We start from the raw sequence: 20,688 nt of genomic DNA, 5'->3' as shown, positions 1-20,688 counted from the left end.
CAAAGGTTATTTTGACTTAGATATACTGAGTCAGTCCTCCCAACAAACATTTCTTTTTCGGTTTCTTCACATTTTTTCATGCAGCCGTTCCGTCTTAGCTTCCTTGCACTTCCTATTTGTTTCATTGCTCAACGATTTCTATTTCTGTTCTCCTGAACTTCTTTGAAAATTTTTATTCTTCCTTCTTTCATTGATCATCTGAAGTATTTCTTCTATTACCCATGGTTTCTTGGCGGCTACTTTCTTTGCACCTATTCTTTTCTTTCCAACATCTGTGACTGCCCTTTTTAAAGGTGTCCATTCCTGCTCAACTGTACTGCCTACTGAGTTATTCCTTATTGCTGTTTCTATAGCCTTAGAGGACTTCAAGTGTATGTCATTCCTTAGTACTTCCATACCCCACTTCTCTGTATATTGATTTTCGTTGACTAATCTCTGAAACTCCAGCCTACTCTTGATCATTATTACACTGTGATCTGAGTCTACGCTTTACTGTCCAGTATCTGATTTCGGAATCTCTGTCTGACCATAATGTTATCTAAACAAAACGTTATCGGTTTTCAAGCAGCGTCAATTCGAATAGAATCCTCGAGCTTTCGGTGACTATCTCCGCCATCGTCGTCAGGAGTTCACTGATTGCCAGGCCTGTTTTTTTTTTTTTTTCTTTATTGAATTTCGATTCTCCCCGAAGGGGGCGGGCTAGCAGCAGCTTAGTATGCCGCTCTTCAGCCTATATACTTTGTTTTAAAAAAAGGAGAAGATAATATATAATAAAAAAACAGGCGACAAAATCGGAGACAAAGGGTAACATGGCGAAAAAATCGTGGAACTTAAAACAGAGAAACAAAGGGATGATGATGCTAATAAAATACGTATGAAGCAGACAGGTAAAATAATAGACAGACAATTAAAAAACACGGTGACAGTCTGGTTTCTGGTCGCAAAAGACATAAAATTCACACCCAGCGACAGCATGGTTTCTGTTCGCAACACGGGAAAAGACGAAGCAACACTGAACAGTCACTGGAACACTGCACTAAAATATGACATACCACAGCCGAGAGCAGGTGGGTGGAAACTGGTCAGATGATGGTAAAATAAGAAAGGGGGGAAGGTGAGGAAAAGCGAAGGGGGGAGGGGGGGCATGGAGCCAATGGAGGATGAGGACCCATAATAGGGGTGGGGGGTGCTGGGCAGACACAACAGGGAGTGGGGAAGGCATAGGACGGGAAGACAAAAGGACTCGGGGGGGGGGGGAGAAGGGAGAGGTTAGGTGGGGAGAACCACAGGATGGAAGGGGGGAAGAGGGAGCCCAGGGAAAGGACGGAGGAAAGGAGGGATGATGAGGATCAGAGTTGATATGAGGGATAAATGGAGGGAGAGAGGGCATCATCTGGGAGGGGGAGTTGATGGAAGCCACCTTGGGATAGGAGATTAAGGGTGTTAGAGATGGAGGGTAGGCGGGACACAACAGTGAAGACGTGGCAGGGGGTGGGGACGGGAGAGGAGAGGAGCAATCAGGGGGTGAAGGGGATCAAGGCGGCGGGAGGTGTAGAGTATGCGAATATGTTCGAGGAATAGGAGCAGATGGGGGAAAGGAATGAGGTCATAGAGGATCTGCGTGGGGGACAGGAGGCGTATATGGAAGGGAGGCGAAGTGTATGACACTCAAGTATCTGGAGGGACTTATAGAATTTGGGGGGGGGGGGGGCAGATATCCAGGTGGGACTGGCATAACAGAGGATGGGACGGATTGAGGATTTGTAGGTGTGGAGGATGGTAGAGGGGTGCAACTCCCATGTCCGGCCAGAGACGAGTTTGAGGAGTCAGAGACGGTTGTGGGCTTTGGATTGGGTGGAGCGGAGATGAGGGATCCAGGTGAATTGACGGTCAATGGTGAGGCCAGGGTAGGTGAGGGTGGGGGTGAGCCAGGCCTGCTACGGTTTCTCGCTTATATAGGCATGATGACATCATCAGCAGCCAATCAGATACACCCAATGTGGCGCGCGCGCGTAAGTCGACCCGGGCAGCTGGCGGAGCTATTGCCCGTGGCAGCACCGGTGACGTCAGGTGACGCCAGGGGCAGGCGCTACGTTTGAAACTGCCGCTTCCGCGTCGCGCATGAGTCTTTGCTTTTTTTCGATGTCCAACGCCCGGCCCCGTGCCCTGCTGAGTGTGTACCCCTGGTTTCTGTTGAAATTGTAGTTGTTTAAAGGCCGCCTCATTTATAACGGAGTCCCAATATGCAGACGCATGAGCCAATACTTTTGTATTTTCGAACTGTATTTTATGTCCGTTTTCTAGGCAATGTTCCGCTATGGCCGACTTGTCAAGCTCCCTTTGTTTTGTATGGCGCTTGTGCTCAGTACAACGCTCTGCAGCCGTGCGAATTGTTTGTCCGATATACATACTGCCAAATTTACAGGTTACACCATACACACCGGATACTCGAAGAACAACGTCGTTTTTAATAGGGCGCAACATGTCTGCGGAGCCTATATAACCGAGAAACCGTAGCTCAAATGGTTCAAATGGCTCTGAGCACTATGGTACTTAACATCTGAGGTCGTCAGTCCCTTAGAACTTAGAACTACTTAAAGCTAACTAACCTAAGGACATCACACACATCCATGCCCGAGGCAGGATTCGAAAGTGCGACCGTAGCAGTCGCGCTGTTCCGGACCGAAGCGCCTAGAACCGCTCGGTCACCGCGGCCGGCGAAACCGTAGCAGCCCTGGCAGTCAGTGAACTCCTGACGACGATGACGGAGCTGGTAATCGAAAGCTCGAGGATATTATTCGAATTGACGCGGCTTGAAAACCTAGAACGTTTTATTCATGTATGCCGTCGCGAGAGACTCCGTGGACACATGATGTAATCTAACTGAAATCTTTCCGTATCATCCGGCCTTTTCCAAGTATATCTCCTTCCCTTGAGATTCTTGAACAAAGTATTCACTATTACTATATGAACTTTATTACAGAACTCAATTGTCTCTCTCTTCTGTCATTCCTTGTCCCAAGCCCATATTATCCTGTAACCTTTTCTTCTCCTCCTTCCCCAACAACTGCACTCCAATCCCCAACGACTATTATATTTTCATATTCCTTTACACACTGTATTACCCTTTCAATATCCTCATACACTTTCTCTGTCTCTTCGTCTACAGTTTGCGACGTCGGCATGTATACCTGCACTATCGTTGTCGGTGTTTGTTTGCTGGCGATACTGATAAGGACAACCCTGTCACTGAACTGTTCACAGTATATCACTCTCTGCCCTACCTTCCTGTTCATCACGAATCCTATTCCCGTTATACCATCTTCTACTGCTGTTGAAATTACCTTCTATTCATCTGACCAGAAATCCTTGTCTTCTTTCCACTTCACTTTACAACCCTTACTACACCAACACCGTGCCTTTGCATTTTCATTTTCAGATTTTGTAGCTTTCCTAGCACGTTAAAGCTTCTGACATGTCACGCCCCGACTCGTAAGACGTTATCCTCTCGTTGATTATTCAATGTTTTTCTCACAGTCACCTCCCCTTTGGCAACCCCGTTCTAGAGACCCGAACTGGGGAGTATTCCGGAATCTTTTGCCAGTGGAGAGATCATCATGACACTTTCCCAATTACAGGCTACATGTCCTGTGGATACACGTTACGCGTTTTGCGGTTTCCAGTGCCTTATGCATCCTCACGTCGTTGGTCGTTGCTGATTCTTCCACCTTTAGGGGCAGTTTCCGACACTGGAACAAAAGAGAGCCCTGAACCTCTGGCTGCTTCTCCACCCTCTTTGACAAGGCCGTGGGCAGAATGAGAGTACTTCTTATGCCGGAAGTCTTCGGCCGCCAATGTTGATTATTATTCAAAATTTAAGCAGCGCCGAGTTTCGAGCGCTGGACCGAGGACGGTTTGTTTACCAACCATGGAAGCTACACCTAGACCACTGTTATAGAACGGATGTGACATTTGGCAGTATTTTTAGTTGTGTCGCTCACTTTGAACGGCTCCTCTAGGCGAATGAGTTGTGATGCGGCTCTACCGCTATCGCAGCTCTAAGCACATGGACGTACCGAGTTAAACAGCGTACCGGCTGTTCTTTTTCCCCACAGTACATTACAGGTACATGAAGTTGCGACACCACGAAGGTCTTGCCCTATTTTGTTGAAAGATAACGCCTCACAGTGACGTCGGAGATCGAGCACACCCACCGAGATTACCATGTCAGAACTGTATTTACTGCTGTCGGAATAACGGGCTTTTCGAACCGAAGGTGATCGTAATTGCGTACCCAGTGACGTCTCCCTACCAACACGGCAGCTGCTGGGCGCATATGACAATGGTACCGAATCTGATACTGGTACTGATACATCCGTCGTGATATTTGCAGGACCGTGACTCCTCTGAAACGACGACGTGGTAGTACTCGTGTGCTGCCATTGCATCCCACATGTGGCGGTGCGCCTCTCTGTTCTTCCGTGTCCGGGAAAGCTGCAACATGGTCACTTTGCTCCACACGTTTCATTATCCGCGAGGATTCTCGTCCTGTAACCAACAATCCCATTTCCTGATTCAGGGTACGTGATGTGTCTATGCAATCCTGAACGGCAGGGTTAGCATTGTGTCTGTCCTCGCAGGCCTAGACGCTTGGGACAATATAACTACGGCATGGCGTTGAGTGTGACCTTCCTTATTCCATCGATTCCATATTTGTATAACAGTCGCGGCATATCGCCCTACCCGAGAAATAATCTCACTGAACGATAAACAAGAATCCCGATAGGCCCCGATCCTGCTGCTGTCTAATCCCGACACATACTGACGGACGTTTCTCCTTCTTACACGAGGCATAACACGATCTTCTCTCAAATCACTAACATTCAAATCAGATTTACGAATGAGAAAGCTGCTACGTAATCATGCCTATATGTGGATTTCAGTTGGCATTAATCCTACCTATTTTCTGCGGTTGCGTTAATGCTAATCATTTGCACATGTCAGTATATAGAGACACAGGCACAAAGAGTAAGTTCTGACTCTGCGTTCGATAATGGAAGCAAGACTGAAGAAAATCAGAGACACGTTCATAGGAATTATCGACTTATAAAAAGTGTTCGGCAATATAAAATGATACAAGATGTCCGAAATTCTGAGAAAAGTAGGGGTAAGCTATAATCGAAGACCAAGAGGGAACCAAGAGGAAACAGGAAGATTGAACGACCGAGAACGAAGTGCTCGGACTAAAATGGGTGTAAGACAGTTCAAAATGGTTCAAATGGCTCTGAGCACTATGGGACATCTGAGGTCATCAGTCCCCTAGAACTTATAACTAATTAAACCTAACTAACCTAAGGACACCACACACATCCATGCCCGAGGCAGGATTCGAACCTGCGACCGTAGCAGTCGCGCGGTTCCGGACTGAAGCGCCTAGAACCGCTTGGCCACCGCGGCCGGCATGTAAGACAGTGATAATCTTTCGTTCCTACTGTTCAGTCTATACGTCGAAGAACCGATGAAGGAAATTAAAAAAAAAATAGGTTTCAAGGTGAAACGATTCGGTGATGACATTGCTATCGTCAACGAAAGTGAAGAAGAATTACAGGATGTGTTGATTGGAATTGTCTTGAGCAGTCTAAGGAGTACAGAATATAGACTGAGACTAAATAGAAGAAAGACGAAAGAAATGAGAAGTAGCAGAAACGCGAGCACCGAGAAACTTAACATCAGAAATGGGGACGGCGAAGTAGACGAAGTTAAGGCACCAAAGTAGCCCATCAGGGACGGAGCAAGGAGGACATAAAGAGCAGACTAGCACTGACAAAGAGGGCATGCCTGGGCAACTATCAAACGTAGGACTTAGTCTGAGGATGAAATTTCTGAGAATGTACGTTTGGAGCACAGCGCGATATTGTAGTGAAGCATGGAGTGTGGGACAACCGAAATAGAGGAGAATCGAACATTTGAGATGTGGTACTACAGATGAATGTTGAAAATCAGGGGGACTGATAAGGTAAGGAATGAGGAGGCTCTCTGTAGAACCCGCGAGGAAAGGAATACATGGAAAACACTGGCAAGAAGAAGGGACAGTGTAAGGTGCTGCTTACGTGAGGAAGACATTTTTACTAGTTTTAATAAATTATTGTCTCTTATTGATGTATTCACGATAGTTAGGAAGTGCTGTAGTCCGTAGCCGGCCATGAGTCGGAGAGCATTTCGCACGCTGTCTGGCTAGGTGACGAAGCGACCATATGTTGCGCGTAGTGGGGTGGGGCTCGGCGCTGGACCGTAGCAGCAGAGCTTCAGCCTGGGAAATATACATGACGGGAAGTACCGCCATCTTGGCGCCAAACTCACCGATTTTGTTTATTTATATTTAATAATTAAAGTCATTTATGACAACATGAATACTAGGAGGAGCCTCTGGATGTTTAAAACTATCATAATTTTGCGTCGTTAAAATTCACACCCGTTCATTAACAAATGCATATCTTAGTAAGTACGAACTTGATCGGAAATCCACGAAGTGTGACGAAACTAATAAGAGATACGGACTGCGCGCCAAAGTCTGCAGTCGGCGTTAAGAGCTCTTCCTGTCTTGTTCGATGGTAGCCATGATCTCGATTACGTGACACGAGTGTTTCATTATTGATCTAATAGGAATAAAAGTGATATTACGGCATTCTGAATGTTAATTTCGAGTAAATAGATACGCCAAAGTTGATCGACAGCAATTTCAGGTAATTAGCTTCCACCGACAGAGACATCCAATGCGCCAGTGAAGAATCTGTACGGGACGACATTTACGAGAGCTGCACCGCGCACAGGCAGGACGACCCACCAAGGCGGATCAAGGAAGGTCCGACTTACACTCGCAAATTCCGGGTTGAAATGTTGACCAGTTATACTGTACGTCACATATACCACGCTCTACGGACTAGCGGCTAAGCTGAGTAATAACAGTATCAGTTTAGAAGCGAGGGGATCTTGCAACAGGATGGCAGGATGTATGTCAAGACGTCAGGGAATGACTTCCATGGTACTAGAAGGGGCTGTAGAGGCTAAAGACTGTAGAGGAAGACACAGATTTGAATACATCCAGCAAGTATTTGACGATGTAGGTTGCAATTACTGCGCCGCTTTCACGGCGTTGCTGTTTTAATTGACAGCGGTATGTTCTTACTTCCCAACCTCCATGGAAGGGGAACTTAACTTTCCGCATCGCCCTCGTTCAAGAACGGTCAGGCTATTGTTGATGCTTTTGTGTTCTTCAGTCCGAAGACTCATTTGATGCTTTTCTCCACGCTGTTGCAACCTGTGCAAGCCTCTTTGTATAATTAATGTAACAAATTTCGATCTGAAGCTGCTTACCGTACATAAATAATGATCTCCGTCTACGATTTCTATTCACCTGCACTTCCTCCCATTACGAGATTGACGATCCCTTGGCGCATCAGGTTGTGTCCTGAACCTTCTTTTAGTCAGTTATGCAACCTGTCAATCAAATCTTCAGCTGTCTTCTACAGCATCATTTTTCAAAATCTTGTATTCTCTAACTGTCTTAACTGCTTATCATCCGCATTTCATTTCTGTACAAGGCCACATTCCAGACAAATACTTCCAGAGGAGACTTCCTAACGTATTTCTATTCGGTGATAGCAAATTCCTCTTTTTCAGAGTAGCTTTCTTTGTTATAGAAACTCTCGACTTTAAATATCCTCTCTACTTCGACCATCATCAATTATTTTTGCTGCTCAAATAGTAGTGCTTACTTACTACTTCTACTGTCTTATTTCCTAATATATTTCCATTAGCAACGCCTGTTTTGAAATATGTACTGCACTCGCGCAGGATAACATTTCTCAGTACGGAAGACCTCCTACTATGAAATAACAGACGGAACACTCGGCGGAAGATGTGTTTGGCGCGGCCACTTTGTCAGAGTTTAGCCGAGTTTTCGAGTGCTGGCCAGGTGGACGTTCGAGGTGTCTACGTGGTGGATCTGTCAAACTTCGACGTGACCGGAAGTTACACTATCCTGGTCGGTTAAGCACACGCCATGCTAGTTTTTGTAGTATTTCACTCGTCTGTTCGTATGGAAGTTCCACGTCCTGGTCGTTCAAGCAGGCGCTAAGCTACGTTTTGTGGCATTTTACTTGTCTTCTTGTATCGTGGCTGCTATATAAGATAGAGAGTAGCCCTTCATAAAGAGAGTAAAGAGCGAAACATGCTGATACCCACGACACCTCCGTACTTCTTACACAAATGACGCATTCAGTCACTAAAACAATATGCAACAGTCGTCTCCTATAAAGTTGATAGCATTAGTCATCTCCTATAATGATAACTGCATCTTGTTGAAATAGCCTACAGAGGTCATCGACACGTCGAAGAACTTGATGAGGCTCATCTCTCCATGCATTTACACTGTACATCTGCAACTACACGACTTCTTTGCAGTTCACACTTAAGTCCCTGTCAGAGGCACCTTCAGACTATTTCTCTACCCTTCGTACATCCATATTTAAATTGGATGAAGGTGGGTCACAGCTGGTATAATTTTTATTACAAATGAAATTCCTCCATCTGTACTTAAGATTTTATATTTACTTCGCTACTAGTTTCGACGTTGTGTCAACGTCATCTTAAGGCATGTACACTTTGATGAAATCAGTAGTGTGTGGCTCAGTCTAGAAGTCCGCGGTGGGACCGACACGTGCTCCACTTGGATGGCGGGCAGTAACTCCATCCCGCCATCCCTCCATCCATGGGGAGCACGTGTTGGCCTCACTGTGGGCTTCTAGACTGAGCCACACGCAACTGATTTCATCAAAGCGTACGGGCCTGAAGATGGCGTTAACGCAACGTCGAAACTAGTAGCGAAGTAAATATAAAATCTTTAAGTACAGCTGGAGGAATTTCATTTTTAATAAAAACATTTCCCTGTCCCACTCTGTAACAGAGCGTGGGAAAAATGAAAACTTAAATCTTTCTGTACGAGTTTTTATTTCTCTTATGTCATTACAATGATCATTTCTTCCTAAGTAGGTTGGCAGCAATGAATATTTTCACATTCAGAGGTGAATGGTGCTGATAGAACTTTCGTGAAAACGTGTCGCCACAACGTAAAACGTCTTTGTTTTAATGATTGCTATCCAACTCGTTTGTCATATGTGTGACAATCTCTCCCCTATTTGGCGTAAATATAAAACTAGCTGCCTTTTTTTTTTTAACTTTTTCGATGTCCTCCGTCAACCCTATCTGGTAAGGATCCCATACCGCACATCACTACTCTAACAGAGGATGGCCAAGCATAGTGCAGGCTCTATACTTCAGTATAAACACAGACAACTGAAATACTTATTTATTCTATAAACTGGTTTTCGAATCTTTTCCGGCTCGTCTTCAGATGGTGCACGACATGATACACGACTATATCGAGGTATAATTCTGGATGCTGCATTGCGACAGTATGCGTGGCTTTTTTGTTAATATCCGTGTATCAGTTGACTATTTCAAAGCGTGATTCTGGATTCTGGCTTCTGGCTCGCTTTCTTGTTGATATCCATCTGTCAGCTTCCATTGTGATGTACAGCTGGTAACAACACATCACTCACTTTTCACGCGGTATGTATGTATATACACCGCAGTTATGAAACATTGCAAGCACCCAGCATGCGCTGTATAACTACTGCTTGTAGCAGAACAATCATATATTTGTACACATTTAATTAAAGGTACAGGTTTAACTAAGCTAAGGCAGTTATGCATAATAGCTTGGCAGTACATGCTAAAAATGTCGTTACTTACCACACACAATAATACAAGAGAATTTAATTCACATGTGTATATTTCTGAACTAGTTAACTTGGTTAAAGTACAGAAATATGTTCCACAAGCGGGAAGTGGAGACAAATTCACATAATAATCTCGTCTTCTTTGCATCAAAGATAGAATATTTTAAGTGTAAACTGCAATATTGCCTAAATGAAAAATCATCTGACCGCATTTTCTTTAATATGACCGAACTACAAGTAGTTCTACAAGTTTATAAGACATGTACCAAATTAATCTGAGCACAAGAGCTTCATTTCAAACACCTACAAAAAATTTAATCCGTATCAGAAGCGTATTAGTTCTACTGAGTGTGGCACGAGTACCGACTATCTTACATCACAGGAAAAAATGGGAAAAATTAAAGGAAGGATAGTAGAATATTGGGAAAGGAAAAGGAAGTGAAAGAAGGGAGGAGTGTAAGCAGGAAGTCAGGATTTAAGACATGAGGAAAGGAAGGAACGAAGGCAAGAAATAAAGGAAGGAAAGAATGCTCCAGTATAATTTATCACAGCAGACAGAGCAGTAGCTCAGCTCGACAGGAACCATCGTTTAATATGATAGAACTCTCCCCCCTACTGGTCGCAAGTGATTTCTGCAATCATGGAAAAAATTAAACGGATGTGGCCAGACTGGGATTTTAACTTTGCTTGTCCCATGTACGTAATCAGTTAATTTAACACAGCACCAGCTCAATTCGTATTGAAGAGGAAAAATGAAAACTAATGAAGATGCCTGTTGACGGTTAGAAACTTATTGAGGTGATTTCATTATAAATAACTTACATATTAAGGTACAACTGAGTCCAGGTGTCTGGTGTCTTGGAAAGAAATATAAAATCTTACGTTATTGATGCGTGCTATTAGAATATAGCCTCATGCTGCTGTTGGTCTATTTTATGCAAGCGATTATTTTGATCGTACTGATAGCCTTCAAGGAATTCGTCTGGCTCATGGGACTGCTGGTAAACGTCCGCATCGTTCCCAAAGTGGCTTTGCTGATATTGCTGCGAGTCCTGATTACTGATGGGAAACTGTTCCTTCTCATATTGCTGTACAATCTGTTCTGATCCAGGTTCTTGATGCTGCTGATACCGATCGTGAATATTGCCTTCGGTATCGTCTTGGTGTGCTTGCTGTTCTAACTCGCCTGAGTCGAAGATATTGCTCTGCTGGTGCTGCTGCTGGTCATCGCTAGAATAAGATTGATCTTGTTTCTGGGGATACAAACTGATGTGTTCAAAATCTGAGTCAACATGTTGCTGGTTCTGCTGTTGAATTTGATCGTTGTTTTGGGTTTCGCCGAGTTGATATTGTTGCAGATCATCTCCAGAATCTAAAGACTGCTCTTGGTGTGTGTTCTGGATAAGTTCAGAATCAGAATCTGACTCTTGCTGCGTCTGTTGCAGAATTTGATCTTCGCCCTGTTGATATTGTTGCAGATTTTCTCCGGAATCTGAAGACTGCTCTTGTTGCGTATGCTGGCTAAGCTCAAAATCAGAATCAGATTTTTTCTGTGTTTGTTGTAAATCTTGTTCTTCGTTGAGTGTACCACTTTGTTGATATTGCTGTAGATTTTCCCCAGAGTCTGAAAATTGATCTTGTTGTATATGCTGACTTAGTTGCGAATCAGAATCTAATTCCTGCTGTGTCTGTTGTAGGACTTGGTCTCCTACTGATGTATCGGTCTCTTTATACTGTTGCAGATTGTCTCCAGAATCGGAAGATTGATCCTGCTGTGAATGCTGACTGATTTGTTCACTATCAGAATCTAATTCTTGCTGTATCTGTTGTAGGTCCCCATTTGATGCATCCGTCTGTTGATACTGTTGCAGATTGTCTCCAGAATCGGAAGACTGATCCTGCTGTGTATGCTGACTGAGTTGTTCAGAATCAGAATCTAATTCTTGCTGTATCTGTTGTAGGTCTCCGTTTGATGCATCGTTCTGTTGATACTGTTGCAAATCGTCTCCAGATTCGGAAGATTGATCCTGCTGTGAATGCTGACTGATTTGTTCATTATCAGAATTTTGTTCTTGCTGCGTCTGCTGTAGGTCTCCATTTGATGTATCGTTCTGTTGATACTGTTGCAAATCGTCTCCAGAATCGGAAGATCGATCTTGCTGTGTATGCTGACTGAGTTGTTCAGAATCAGAATCTAATTCTTGCTGTATCTGTTGTAGGTCTCCGTTTGATGCTTCGTTCTGTTGATACTGTTGCAGATTGTCTCCAGATTCGGAAGATTGATCCTGCTGTGAATCCTGACTGATTTGTTCATTATCAGAATTTTGTTCTTGCTGCGTCTGCTGTAGGTCTCCATTTGATGTATCGTTCTGTTGATACTGTTGCAAATCGTCTCCAGAATCGGAAGATTGATCTTGCTGTGTATGCTGACTGAGTTGTTCAGAATCAGAATCTAATTCTTGCTGTATCTGTTGTAGGTCTCCGTTTGATGCATCGTTCTGTTGATACTGTTGCAGATTGTCTCCAGATTCGGAAGATTGATCCTGCTGTGAGTCCTGACTGATTTGTTCATTATCAGAATTTTGTTCTTGCTGCGTCTGCTGTAGGTCTCCATTTGATGTATCGTTCTGTTGATACTGTTGCAAATCGTCTCCAGAATCGGAAGATTGCTCTTGCTGTGTATGCTGACTGAGTTGTTCAGAATCAGAATCTAATTCTTGCTGTATCTGTTGTAGGTCTCCGTTTGATGCATCGTTCTGTTGATACTGTTGCAGATTGTCTCCAGATTCGGAAGATTGATCCTGCTGTGAATCCTGACTGATTTGTTCATTATCAGAATTTTGTTCTTGCTGTGTCTGCTGTAGGTCTCCATTTGATGTATCGTTCTGTTGATACTGTTGCAAATCGTCTCCAGAATCGGAAGATTGATCTTGCTGTGTATGCTGACTGAGTTGTTCAGAATCAGAATCTAATTCTTGCTGTATCTGTTGTAGGTCTCCGTTTGATGCATCGTTCTGTTGATACTGTTGCAGATTGTCTCCAGATTCGGAAGATTGATCCTGCTGTGAATCCTGACTGATTTGTTCATTATCAGAATTTTGTTCTTGCTGCGTCTGCTGTAGGTCTCCATTTGATGTATCGTTCTGTTGATACTGTTGCAAATCGTCTCCAGAATCGGAAGATCGATCTTGCTGTGTATGCTGACTGAGTTGTTCAGAATCAGAATCTAATTCTTGCTGTATCTGTTGTAGGTCTCCGTTTGATGCATCGGTCTGTTGATACTGTTGCAGATTGTCTCCAGAATTGGAAGATTGATCCTGCTGTGAATCCTGACTGATTTGTTCATTATCAGAATTTTGTTCTTGCTGCGTCTGCTGTAGGTCTCCATTTGATGTATCGTTCTGTTGATACTGTTGCAAATCGTCTCCAGAATCGGAAGATTGATCTTGTTGTGTATGCTGACTGAGTTGTTCAGAATCAGAATCTAATTCTTGCTGTATCTGTTGTAGGTCTCCGTTTGATGCATCGGTCTGTTGATACTGTTGCAGATTGTCTCCAGAATCGGAAGACTGATCCTGCTGTGTATGCTGACTGGGTTGTTCAGAATCAGAATCTAATTCTTGCTGTATCTGTTGTAGGTCTCCGTTTGATGCATCGGTCTGTTGATACTGTTGCAGATTGTCTCCAGAATTGGAAGATTGATCCTGCTGTGAATGCTGACTGATTTGTTCATTACCAGAATTTTGTTCTTGCTGCGTCTGCTGTAGGTCTCCATTTGATGTATCGGTCTGTTGATACTGTTGCAAATCGTCTCCAGAATCGGAAGATTGATCTTGCTGTGTAAGCTGACTGAGTTGTTCAGAATCAGAATCTAATTCTTGCTGTATCTGTTGTAGGTCTCCGTTTGATGCATCGGTCTGTTGATACTGTTGCAGATTGTCTCCAGATTCGGAAGATTGATCCTGCTGTGAATCCTGACTGATTTGTTCATTATCAGAATTTTGTTCTTGCTGCGTCTGTTGTAGGTCTCTGTTTGATGCATCGGTCTCTTGATACTGTTGCAGATTGTCTCCAGAATCGGAAGATTGATCTTGCTGTGAATGTTGACTGATTAGTTCGTTATCAGAATCTAATTCTTGCTGTGTCTGTTGAAGGTCTTGGTTTTTGTTTGGTGTATCTTTCTGTTGATGTTGTTGCACGACGTCTCCTGTATCTGAAATCTGGTCTTGCTGTGGATGCCAATTAACCTGTCCAGAATATTGATTTTGTAGTGATTGCTGTGCAATTTGATCTGCATCTGATGTCTCACTTTGCTGATACACCTGAAGACCTTCTTCAGATTCTTGTTGATCGTTTACCAGTTTACCAGACTGAGGATCTCCGTATTGATGAATCTGCTGTACCGCCTGATCGAAGTCTGCACTGGGGTCGTGGTGCTGCTGCTGCTGGCTGTCGTCCAGGTCGTAATCGTAGTCCTGCTGGTACAGCTGCCCAGACTGGTCAAACGCGGGCATCTGGTTATGCTGCATCTGCTGCCACATCTCTTGCCTGTCTTTCAGGACATCTCTATACCATGCTGGCAAGCTGTACGCATTTGAACGTTGATGGTGTTGGTACGGCCGCAAAAGATCTCCTATTTCAGAGAACTTATCACCCGCGAATTTGTGCCCTGGTACCAGGCTGCCGACTTGTTGGTACTGGTGTTGCACCTGGTCCACGTTCTGCATGTAGTCTTTCCTGTGGACAATGAGAAGCGATAAATTTTTAACTAATGTTCATTTCGTAGGTTAAACAAAGGTTAGCAAGCAAAGTCTACAGTATATACGAGCGTTATTCGGAAAGTAAGGTCCGCTCAGTCGCGAAATGGAAACGACAGCGAATATGGACGAAGTTTTGCGCAGATGTGTTGGGCCGTGTCTCTGGTGTGCCTGTCAATCGTGCCACGTAGCTCTATGCAGTTGTGAGCACAAGGTGAGAAAGTAAAGATGTTTAGGAGAATTAGGGGTGCCCACTGAGAAGTTTCGCCTGGTTTCATGCAATCCCACATAACGTAAGTGTCATGCATTTCCTTCTTCATGATAATTCGTGACCGTGCACTGCAGGGGCAAAGAGGACGCCGCTGCAACGTATTCGATGAACGTGTCTGTTCAATCTACATACACTACTGGCCATCAAAATTGCTACACCAAGAAGAAATGCAGATGATAAACAGGTGTTCATTGGACAAATATATTATACTAGAAATGACATGCAATTACATTTTCACGAAGTTTGGGTGCATAGATCCTGAGAAATCAGTAGCCAGAATAACCACATCTGGCCGTAATAACGGCCTTGATACGCCTGCGCATTGAGACAAACAGAGCTTGGATGGCGTGTACAGGTACAGCTGCTCATGCAGCTTCAACACGATATCACAGTTCATGAAGAGTAGTGACTGGCGTATTGTGACGAGCCAGTTGCTCGGCCACCATTGACCAGACGTTTTCAATTGGTGAGAGATCTGGAGAATGTGCTGGCCTGGGCAGCATTCGAACATTTTCTGTATCCAGAAAGGCCCGTACAGGACATGCAACATGCCGTCGTGCATTATCCTGCTGAAATCTAGGGTTTCGCAGGGATCGAATGAAGGGTAGAGCCACGGGTCGTAACACATCTGAAATGTAACGTCCACTGTTCAAAGTACCGCCAATGCGAACAAGTGGTGACCGAGACGTGTAACCAATGGCACCCCATACCATCACGCTGGGTGATACGCGCTTCCAATGTGCTTTCACCGCGATGTCGCCAAACACGGATGCGACCATCATGATGCTGTAAACAGAACCTGGATTCATCCGAAAAAATGACGTTTTGCCATTCGTACACCCAGGTTTGTCGTTGAGTACACCATTGCAGGCGTTCCTGTCTGTGATGCAGCGTGAAGGGTAACCGCAGCCATGGTCTCCAAGCTGATAGTCCATGCTGCTGCAAACGTCGTCGAACTGTTCGTGCAGATGGTTGTTATCTTGCAAACGTCCACAACTGTTGACTCAGGGATCGAGACGTGGCTGCACAATCCGTTACAGCCATGTGGATAAGATGCCTGTCATCTCGACTGCTAGTGATACGAGGCCGTTGGTATCGAGCACGGCGTTCCGTATTACCCTCCTGAACCCACCGATTCCGTATTCTGCTAACAGTCATTGGATCTCGACCAACGCGAGCAGCAATGTCGCGATACGATAAACCGCAATCGCGATAGGCTACAATCCGACCTTTATCAAAGTCGGAAACGTGATGGTAGGCATTTCTCCTCCTTATACGAGGCATCACAACAACGTTTCACCAGGCAACGCCGGTCAACTGCTACTTGTGTATGAGAAATCGGTTGGAAACTTTCCTCATGTCAGCACGTTGTAGGTGTCGTCACCGGCGCCAACCTTGTGTGAATGCTCTGAAAAGCCAATCATTTGCATATCACAGCATCGTCTTCCTGTCGGTTAAATTTCGCGTCTGTAGAACGTCTTCTTCGTGGTGTAGCAATTTTAATGGCCAGCAGTGTACTTCCTTCTTCATGATAATTCGTGACGGTACACTGCAGGGGCAATGATGACGCCCCTGCAACGTATTCGATGAAAGTGTTTGTTCGATCTACGTATAAGACAGACTTGGCTCCCTCTGATGCTCATCTCTGCTCACATGAAACTCTGGCTACAACGACAACGAACTGCGGATCAGCGCAGAGAATTGAATGAAAGAACAGGTGGCTGTCTTGTATGACGAGGGTATTGGAAAGCTGCTACAATGCTATGACAAACGTTTCAGTCAGAGCGGTGACTTTATAAAGAAATAGATGGGAGGTGTAGCAAACTCCTGGAAATAAATCTTTTTTTTCACTTTATTCTTCTATTTCGCAAGCAATCGGACCTTACTTTCCGAACTCGTATACATTTAAATATGCACAAAAAATCACATAAGACGTAACACCTCTTTTATTTTGTGAACGGTTCGACGTATCAGAATTAGTTTTCAGCGAATGGTACTGCAGAGACAGTCACGTAATTTTGTCGCATGTTTTATCTCCTTAACTCGTCCACTAGCCGAGCAACGGAGGTATGCTATTTCCTTTTTTCAAGTGTAATGATATATGTTTCTTAAAGACAATCAAATGTTCTTGAAATAGAGAATACTGGGTAATATAGAAATTGTTGATGATGGCATATTAACTTTTTATAGAAGTATCCGAGAAGTGTACAACTTATACAACGACAGACTCCGTCGTTGTATAAGGTCTTCCTTCTGTTTATTTGTCTCCTCAGAAGCTGTCCGCTTACACATGTGTAAGTACAAATACCTGAAATAATATTTCTCTCATACGCTTGTAGATACAACACTCGTTGGACTCGTAGCTGACGCTGTATCTACGAGGAATAAAGTAGAGCCCAGAGGGAAACACCATAGTACCGTACGACTACCCTGTTGCTGCATATATCTACATCTACATAGATACTTCGCAAGCCACCGTACGGTGCGTGGCGAAGGGTACCCTGTACCACTAATTTCCTTTCCTGTTCCACTCGCAAATAGAGCAAGGGGAAAGTTACTGCCAGTATGCCTCCGTATGAGCCCTAATTTCTCGTATCTTATCTTTGTGGTCCTTACTCGCAGTGTATGTTAGCGGCAATACAATCGTTCGGCAGTCAGCTTCAAATGCCGGTTCTATAAATTTTCTCGAAAGGTTTTCTCGAAAAGAACGTCGCCTTCCCTCCAGGAATTCAAATTTGATTTCCCGAAGCCTCTACGTGACACTTGCGTATTGTTCGTGCCTACCGGTAACAAATCTAGCAGCCCGCCTCTGAATTACTTCGATGTCTTCTTTCAGTCCGACCTAGTATGGATCCCAAACACTCGAGCAGTACTCGAGAATAGGTCGCACCAGCGTCCTATACGCGTTCTCCTTTAAAGGCGAACCATTCTTTCCTAAAATTCTCCCAATAAACCCAAGTCGACCATGCCCCTTCCATGCTACAGTTCTCATATGCTCGCTTTGCAACGTTGCGCCCAGATATTTAAACGACGTGACTGTATTACGCAGGACACTAGTAATACTGTATCCGAACATTACTGGTTTGTTTTTCTTAATCGTCCGCTTTAACCAACGTTTTTGTACATTAAGGGCTGGCTGCCATTCATCAAACAAACTGGAAATTTTGTCGTCTTGTAACTCCCTACAGTCACTCAACTCCGATACTGTACCTTACATCACGGCATCATCAGAAAACAACAGCAGATTGCTAACCACACTGTCCGCCAAATCATTTACGTACATAGAGAATAAGAGCAGTCCTTTCACATTTCCCTGGTTTATTCTCGACGATATACTTGTACTGATGAACACTCGCCGTCGAAAAAAAAATTGTTCAAATGTGTGTGAAAGCTTATCAGTCCCTAAGCTTACACACTGCTTAACTTACATTATCCTAAGGACAAACACACACATAACCATGGCCGAGGGATGACTCGAACCTCCGCCAGGACCAGCCGCACACTCGCCGTCGAGGACAACGTACTGGGTTCTGTTATGTAAGAAGTCTTCGAGCCACTCTCATACCTGTGAGCTTGTTCCATATGCTCGTACCTTAGTTAACAGTCTGCAATCGGGCACCGTGACAATTGCTTTCCGGAAATCTGGAAATATGGAATCTGCCTGTTGCTCTTCGTCCATTGTTGTCAGTATATCAGGTGAGAAAAGGGCAAGCTGAGTTTCCCAACAGCGATGCTTTCTAAAACCGTGCTGATTCATGGACATAAGCTGCTTAGCTTCAAGAAAGTTTGTTATATTCGAACTGAGAATATGTTCAAGGATTCTGCAGCAAACAGAAATTCTGGATATTGGTCTGTAATTTTGCGGTCCGTTCCTTTACCTTTCTTATATACTGGAGTCACGTGCGCTTTTTTCCAGTTTCTTGGGACTCTGTGCTGGGCGAGAGATCACGGCAGATGCAAGCCAGATGAGAAGCCAATGCCGTGCGGTACTCTTTGCAAAATCGAATTGGGATTGGCGTAGTTGCCAAATATACAGTCTGATTAAAGTATCCGAACACCCCACGGATTGCGGAATTGACCACTAGACGTCACGATGGATGAACCCGCCTGGTGATTTATTTGCTTTCAAAACTTTCAGTAGTTTCTCTACGTCAGGTATGTCCAGGTATGTCGTCCATATGGGAGTCTGTTCGATGGTCAAATGACTGTATGTTTGTACGATTCCCCTGTGTGAACGATTTCTTCAGTGTGAAATTTAAAACTTCGGTTTTCGTTATGTTATCTTCAGCCGCCACATTAGACTGATCGACAAGGGACGGGATGGAAGCCTTTGCTCGCTTAGCGATTTTACATAGGACCAGAATTTTCTCTGGTTCTCTGCCAGATCTTTCGCTAAGGAGCCTGACATGAGAAACCCATTTGGTGCTGCTTTTACTCGGAGTTTATTGCAAAAGGTTTGAGTACCATAATTATCAAACGTTATATCATTGAACTTTTCAAGATATTTTGGTTCAAAAAATGGTTCAAATGGCTCTGAGCACTATGGGACTTAACTTTTGAGGTCATCAGTCCCGTAGAACTTAGAACTACTTAAACCTAACTGACCTCAAGACATCACACACATCCATCCTCGAGGCAGGATTCGAACCTGCGACCGTAGCGGTCGCACTGTTCCAGACTGGAGCGCCTAGAACCGCTCGGCCACTAGCGGCCAGCCAAGATCTTTTGATCGTAGGTAAAAAAAGTATATTGCTTCACTAAATAAAGCGCATTTGGTTCAAAATTTCGGTTGATACTATATTTAAAATGTTTAAACATGCAAAAAGATTACGTTTCCCTTTTATAATACCGTTTACCGAAAACCTTTCGATATCTTGAACCTTTCGCTAAATGAGTGAGAAATATGGTAATGGAAGTAGACTTGTCAGACACCTGTGCTTGAATAACAATCCTTGAAATTAACGCTATCTTGTTTCGGGAGACAACATCATTTTTCTTCCAGCTATTACTATTTCACTCCACCGAGCATATTCACACACTTCTGCATCAACTGCACTGACCTGTTACGGTCCTCGTAGCTCGGCTCTGCGTAGCATAGATCGCTACCGAAAGGCGTAGTTGCCAAATATACAGTCTGATTAAAGTATCCGAACACCCTACAGATTGCGGAATTGACCACTAGACGTCACGATGGATGAACCCGCAAGTAAGAAAGGAGGCGTGGAGTATTTTGTTGTCATTATACACTACTGACCACTAAAACTGCTACACCACGAAGATGACGTGCTACAGACGCGAAATTTAACCGACAGCAAGAAGATGCTGTGATATGCAAATGATTAGCTTTTCAGAGCATTCACCAAAGGTTGGCGCCGGTGGCGACACCTACAACGTGCTGACATGAGGAAAGTTTCCTACCAATTTCTCATACACAAACAGCAGTTGACCGGTGTTGCCTGGTGAAACGTTGTTGTGATGCCTCGTGTAAGGAGGAAAAATGCCTACCATCACGTTTCCGACTTTGATAAAAGTCGGATTGTAGCCTATCGCGATTGCGATTTATCGTATCGCGACACTGCTGCTCGCGTTGGTCGACTGTTAGCAGAATATGGAATCGGTTGGTTCAGGATGGTAATACGGAACGCCGTGCTGGATCCGAATGGCCTCGTATCACTAGCAGTCGAGATGACAGGCATCTTATCTGCATGGCTCTAACGGATCGTGCAGCCACGTCTCGATCCCTGAGTCAACAGTTGGGGACGTTTGCAAGACAACAACCATCTGCAAGAACAGTTCGACGACGTTTGCAGCAGCATGGACTATCGGCTCGGAGACAATGGCTGCGGTTACCCTTGACGCT

The 20,688-nt window shown here is 44.3% G+C and overlaps 1 protein-coding gene across 23 annotated transcripts in view; it reads right to left on the bottom strand.

Annotated features, from left to right (window-relative positions):
* Positions 1 to 20,688, bottom strand: part of LOC126438125 (putative mediator of RNA polymerase II transcription subunit 26) — an 89,873-nt gene that overhangs the window by 6,180 nt on the left and 63,005 nt on the right. Inside the window, exons 4-7 of one of the 23 annotated variants that reach the window (XM_050090492.1) lie at positions 13,439 to 14,537; positions 12,665 to 13,309; positions 11,693 to 12,406; positions 10,683 to 11,563 (exon numbers count right to left, since the gene is read on the bottom strand). In XM_050090492.1, coding sequence (XP_049946449.1) covers positions 10,700 to 11,563; positions 11,693 to 12,406; positions 12,665 to 13,309; positions 13,439 to 14,537 — 3,322 coding nt within the window. In that variant the 3' untranslated portion in view covers positions 10,683 to 10,699. Of the gene's footprint in view, positions 1 to 10,682; positions 12,407 to 12,535; positions 13,310 to 13,438; positions 14,538 to 20,688 lie in introns of all 23 variants that reach the window. The other 22 variants (XM_050090496.1, XM_050090499.1, XM_050090500.1 and 19 more) reach the window with 22 other exon arrangements.

This window comes from Schistocerca serialis, unplaced genomic scaffold, assembly GCF_023864345.2.
Source record: "Schistocerca serialis cubense isolate TAMUIC-IGC-003099 unplaced genomic scaffold, iqSchSeri2.2 HiC_scaffold_1260, whole genome shotgun sequence".
NCBI lineage: Eukaryota > Metazoa > Arthropoda > Insecta > Orthoptera > Acrididae > Schistocerca > Schistocerca serialis.
The sequence above is the reverse complement of the archived record's forward strand: the minus strand, read 5'-3'. Positions and strand labels throughout refer to the sequence as shown.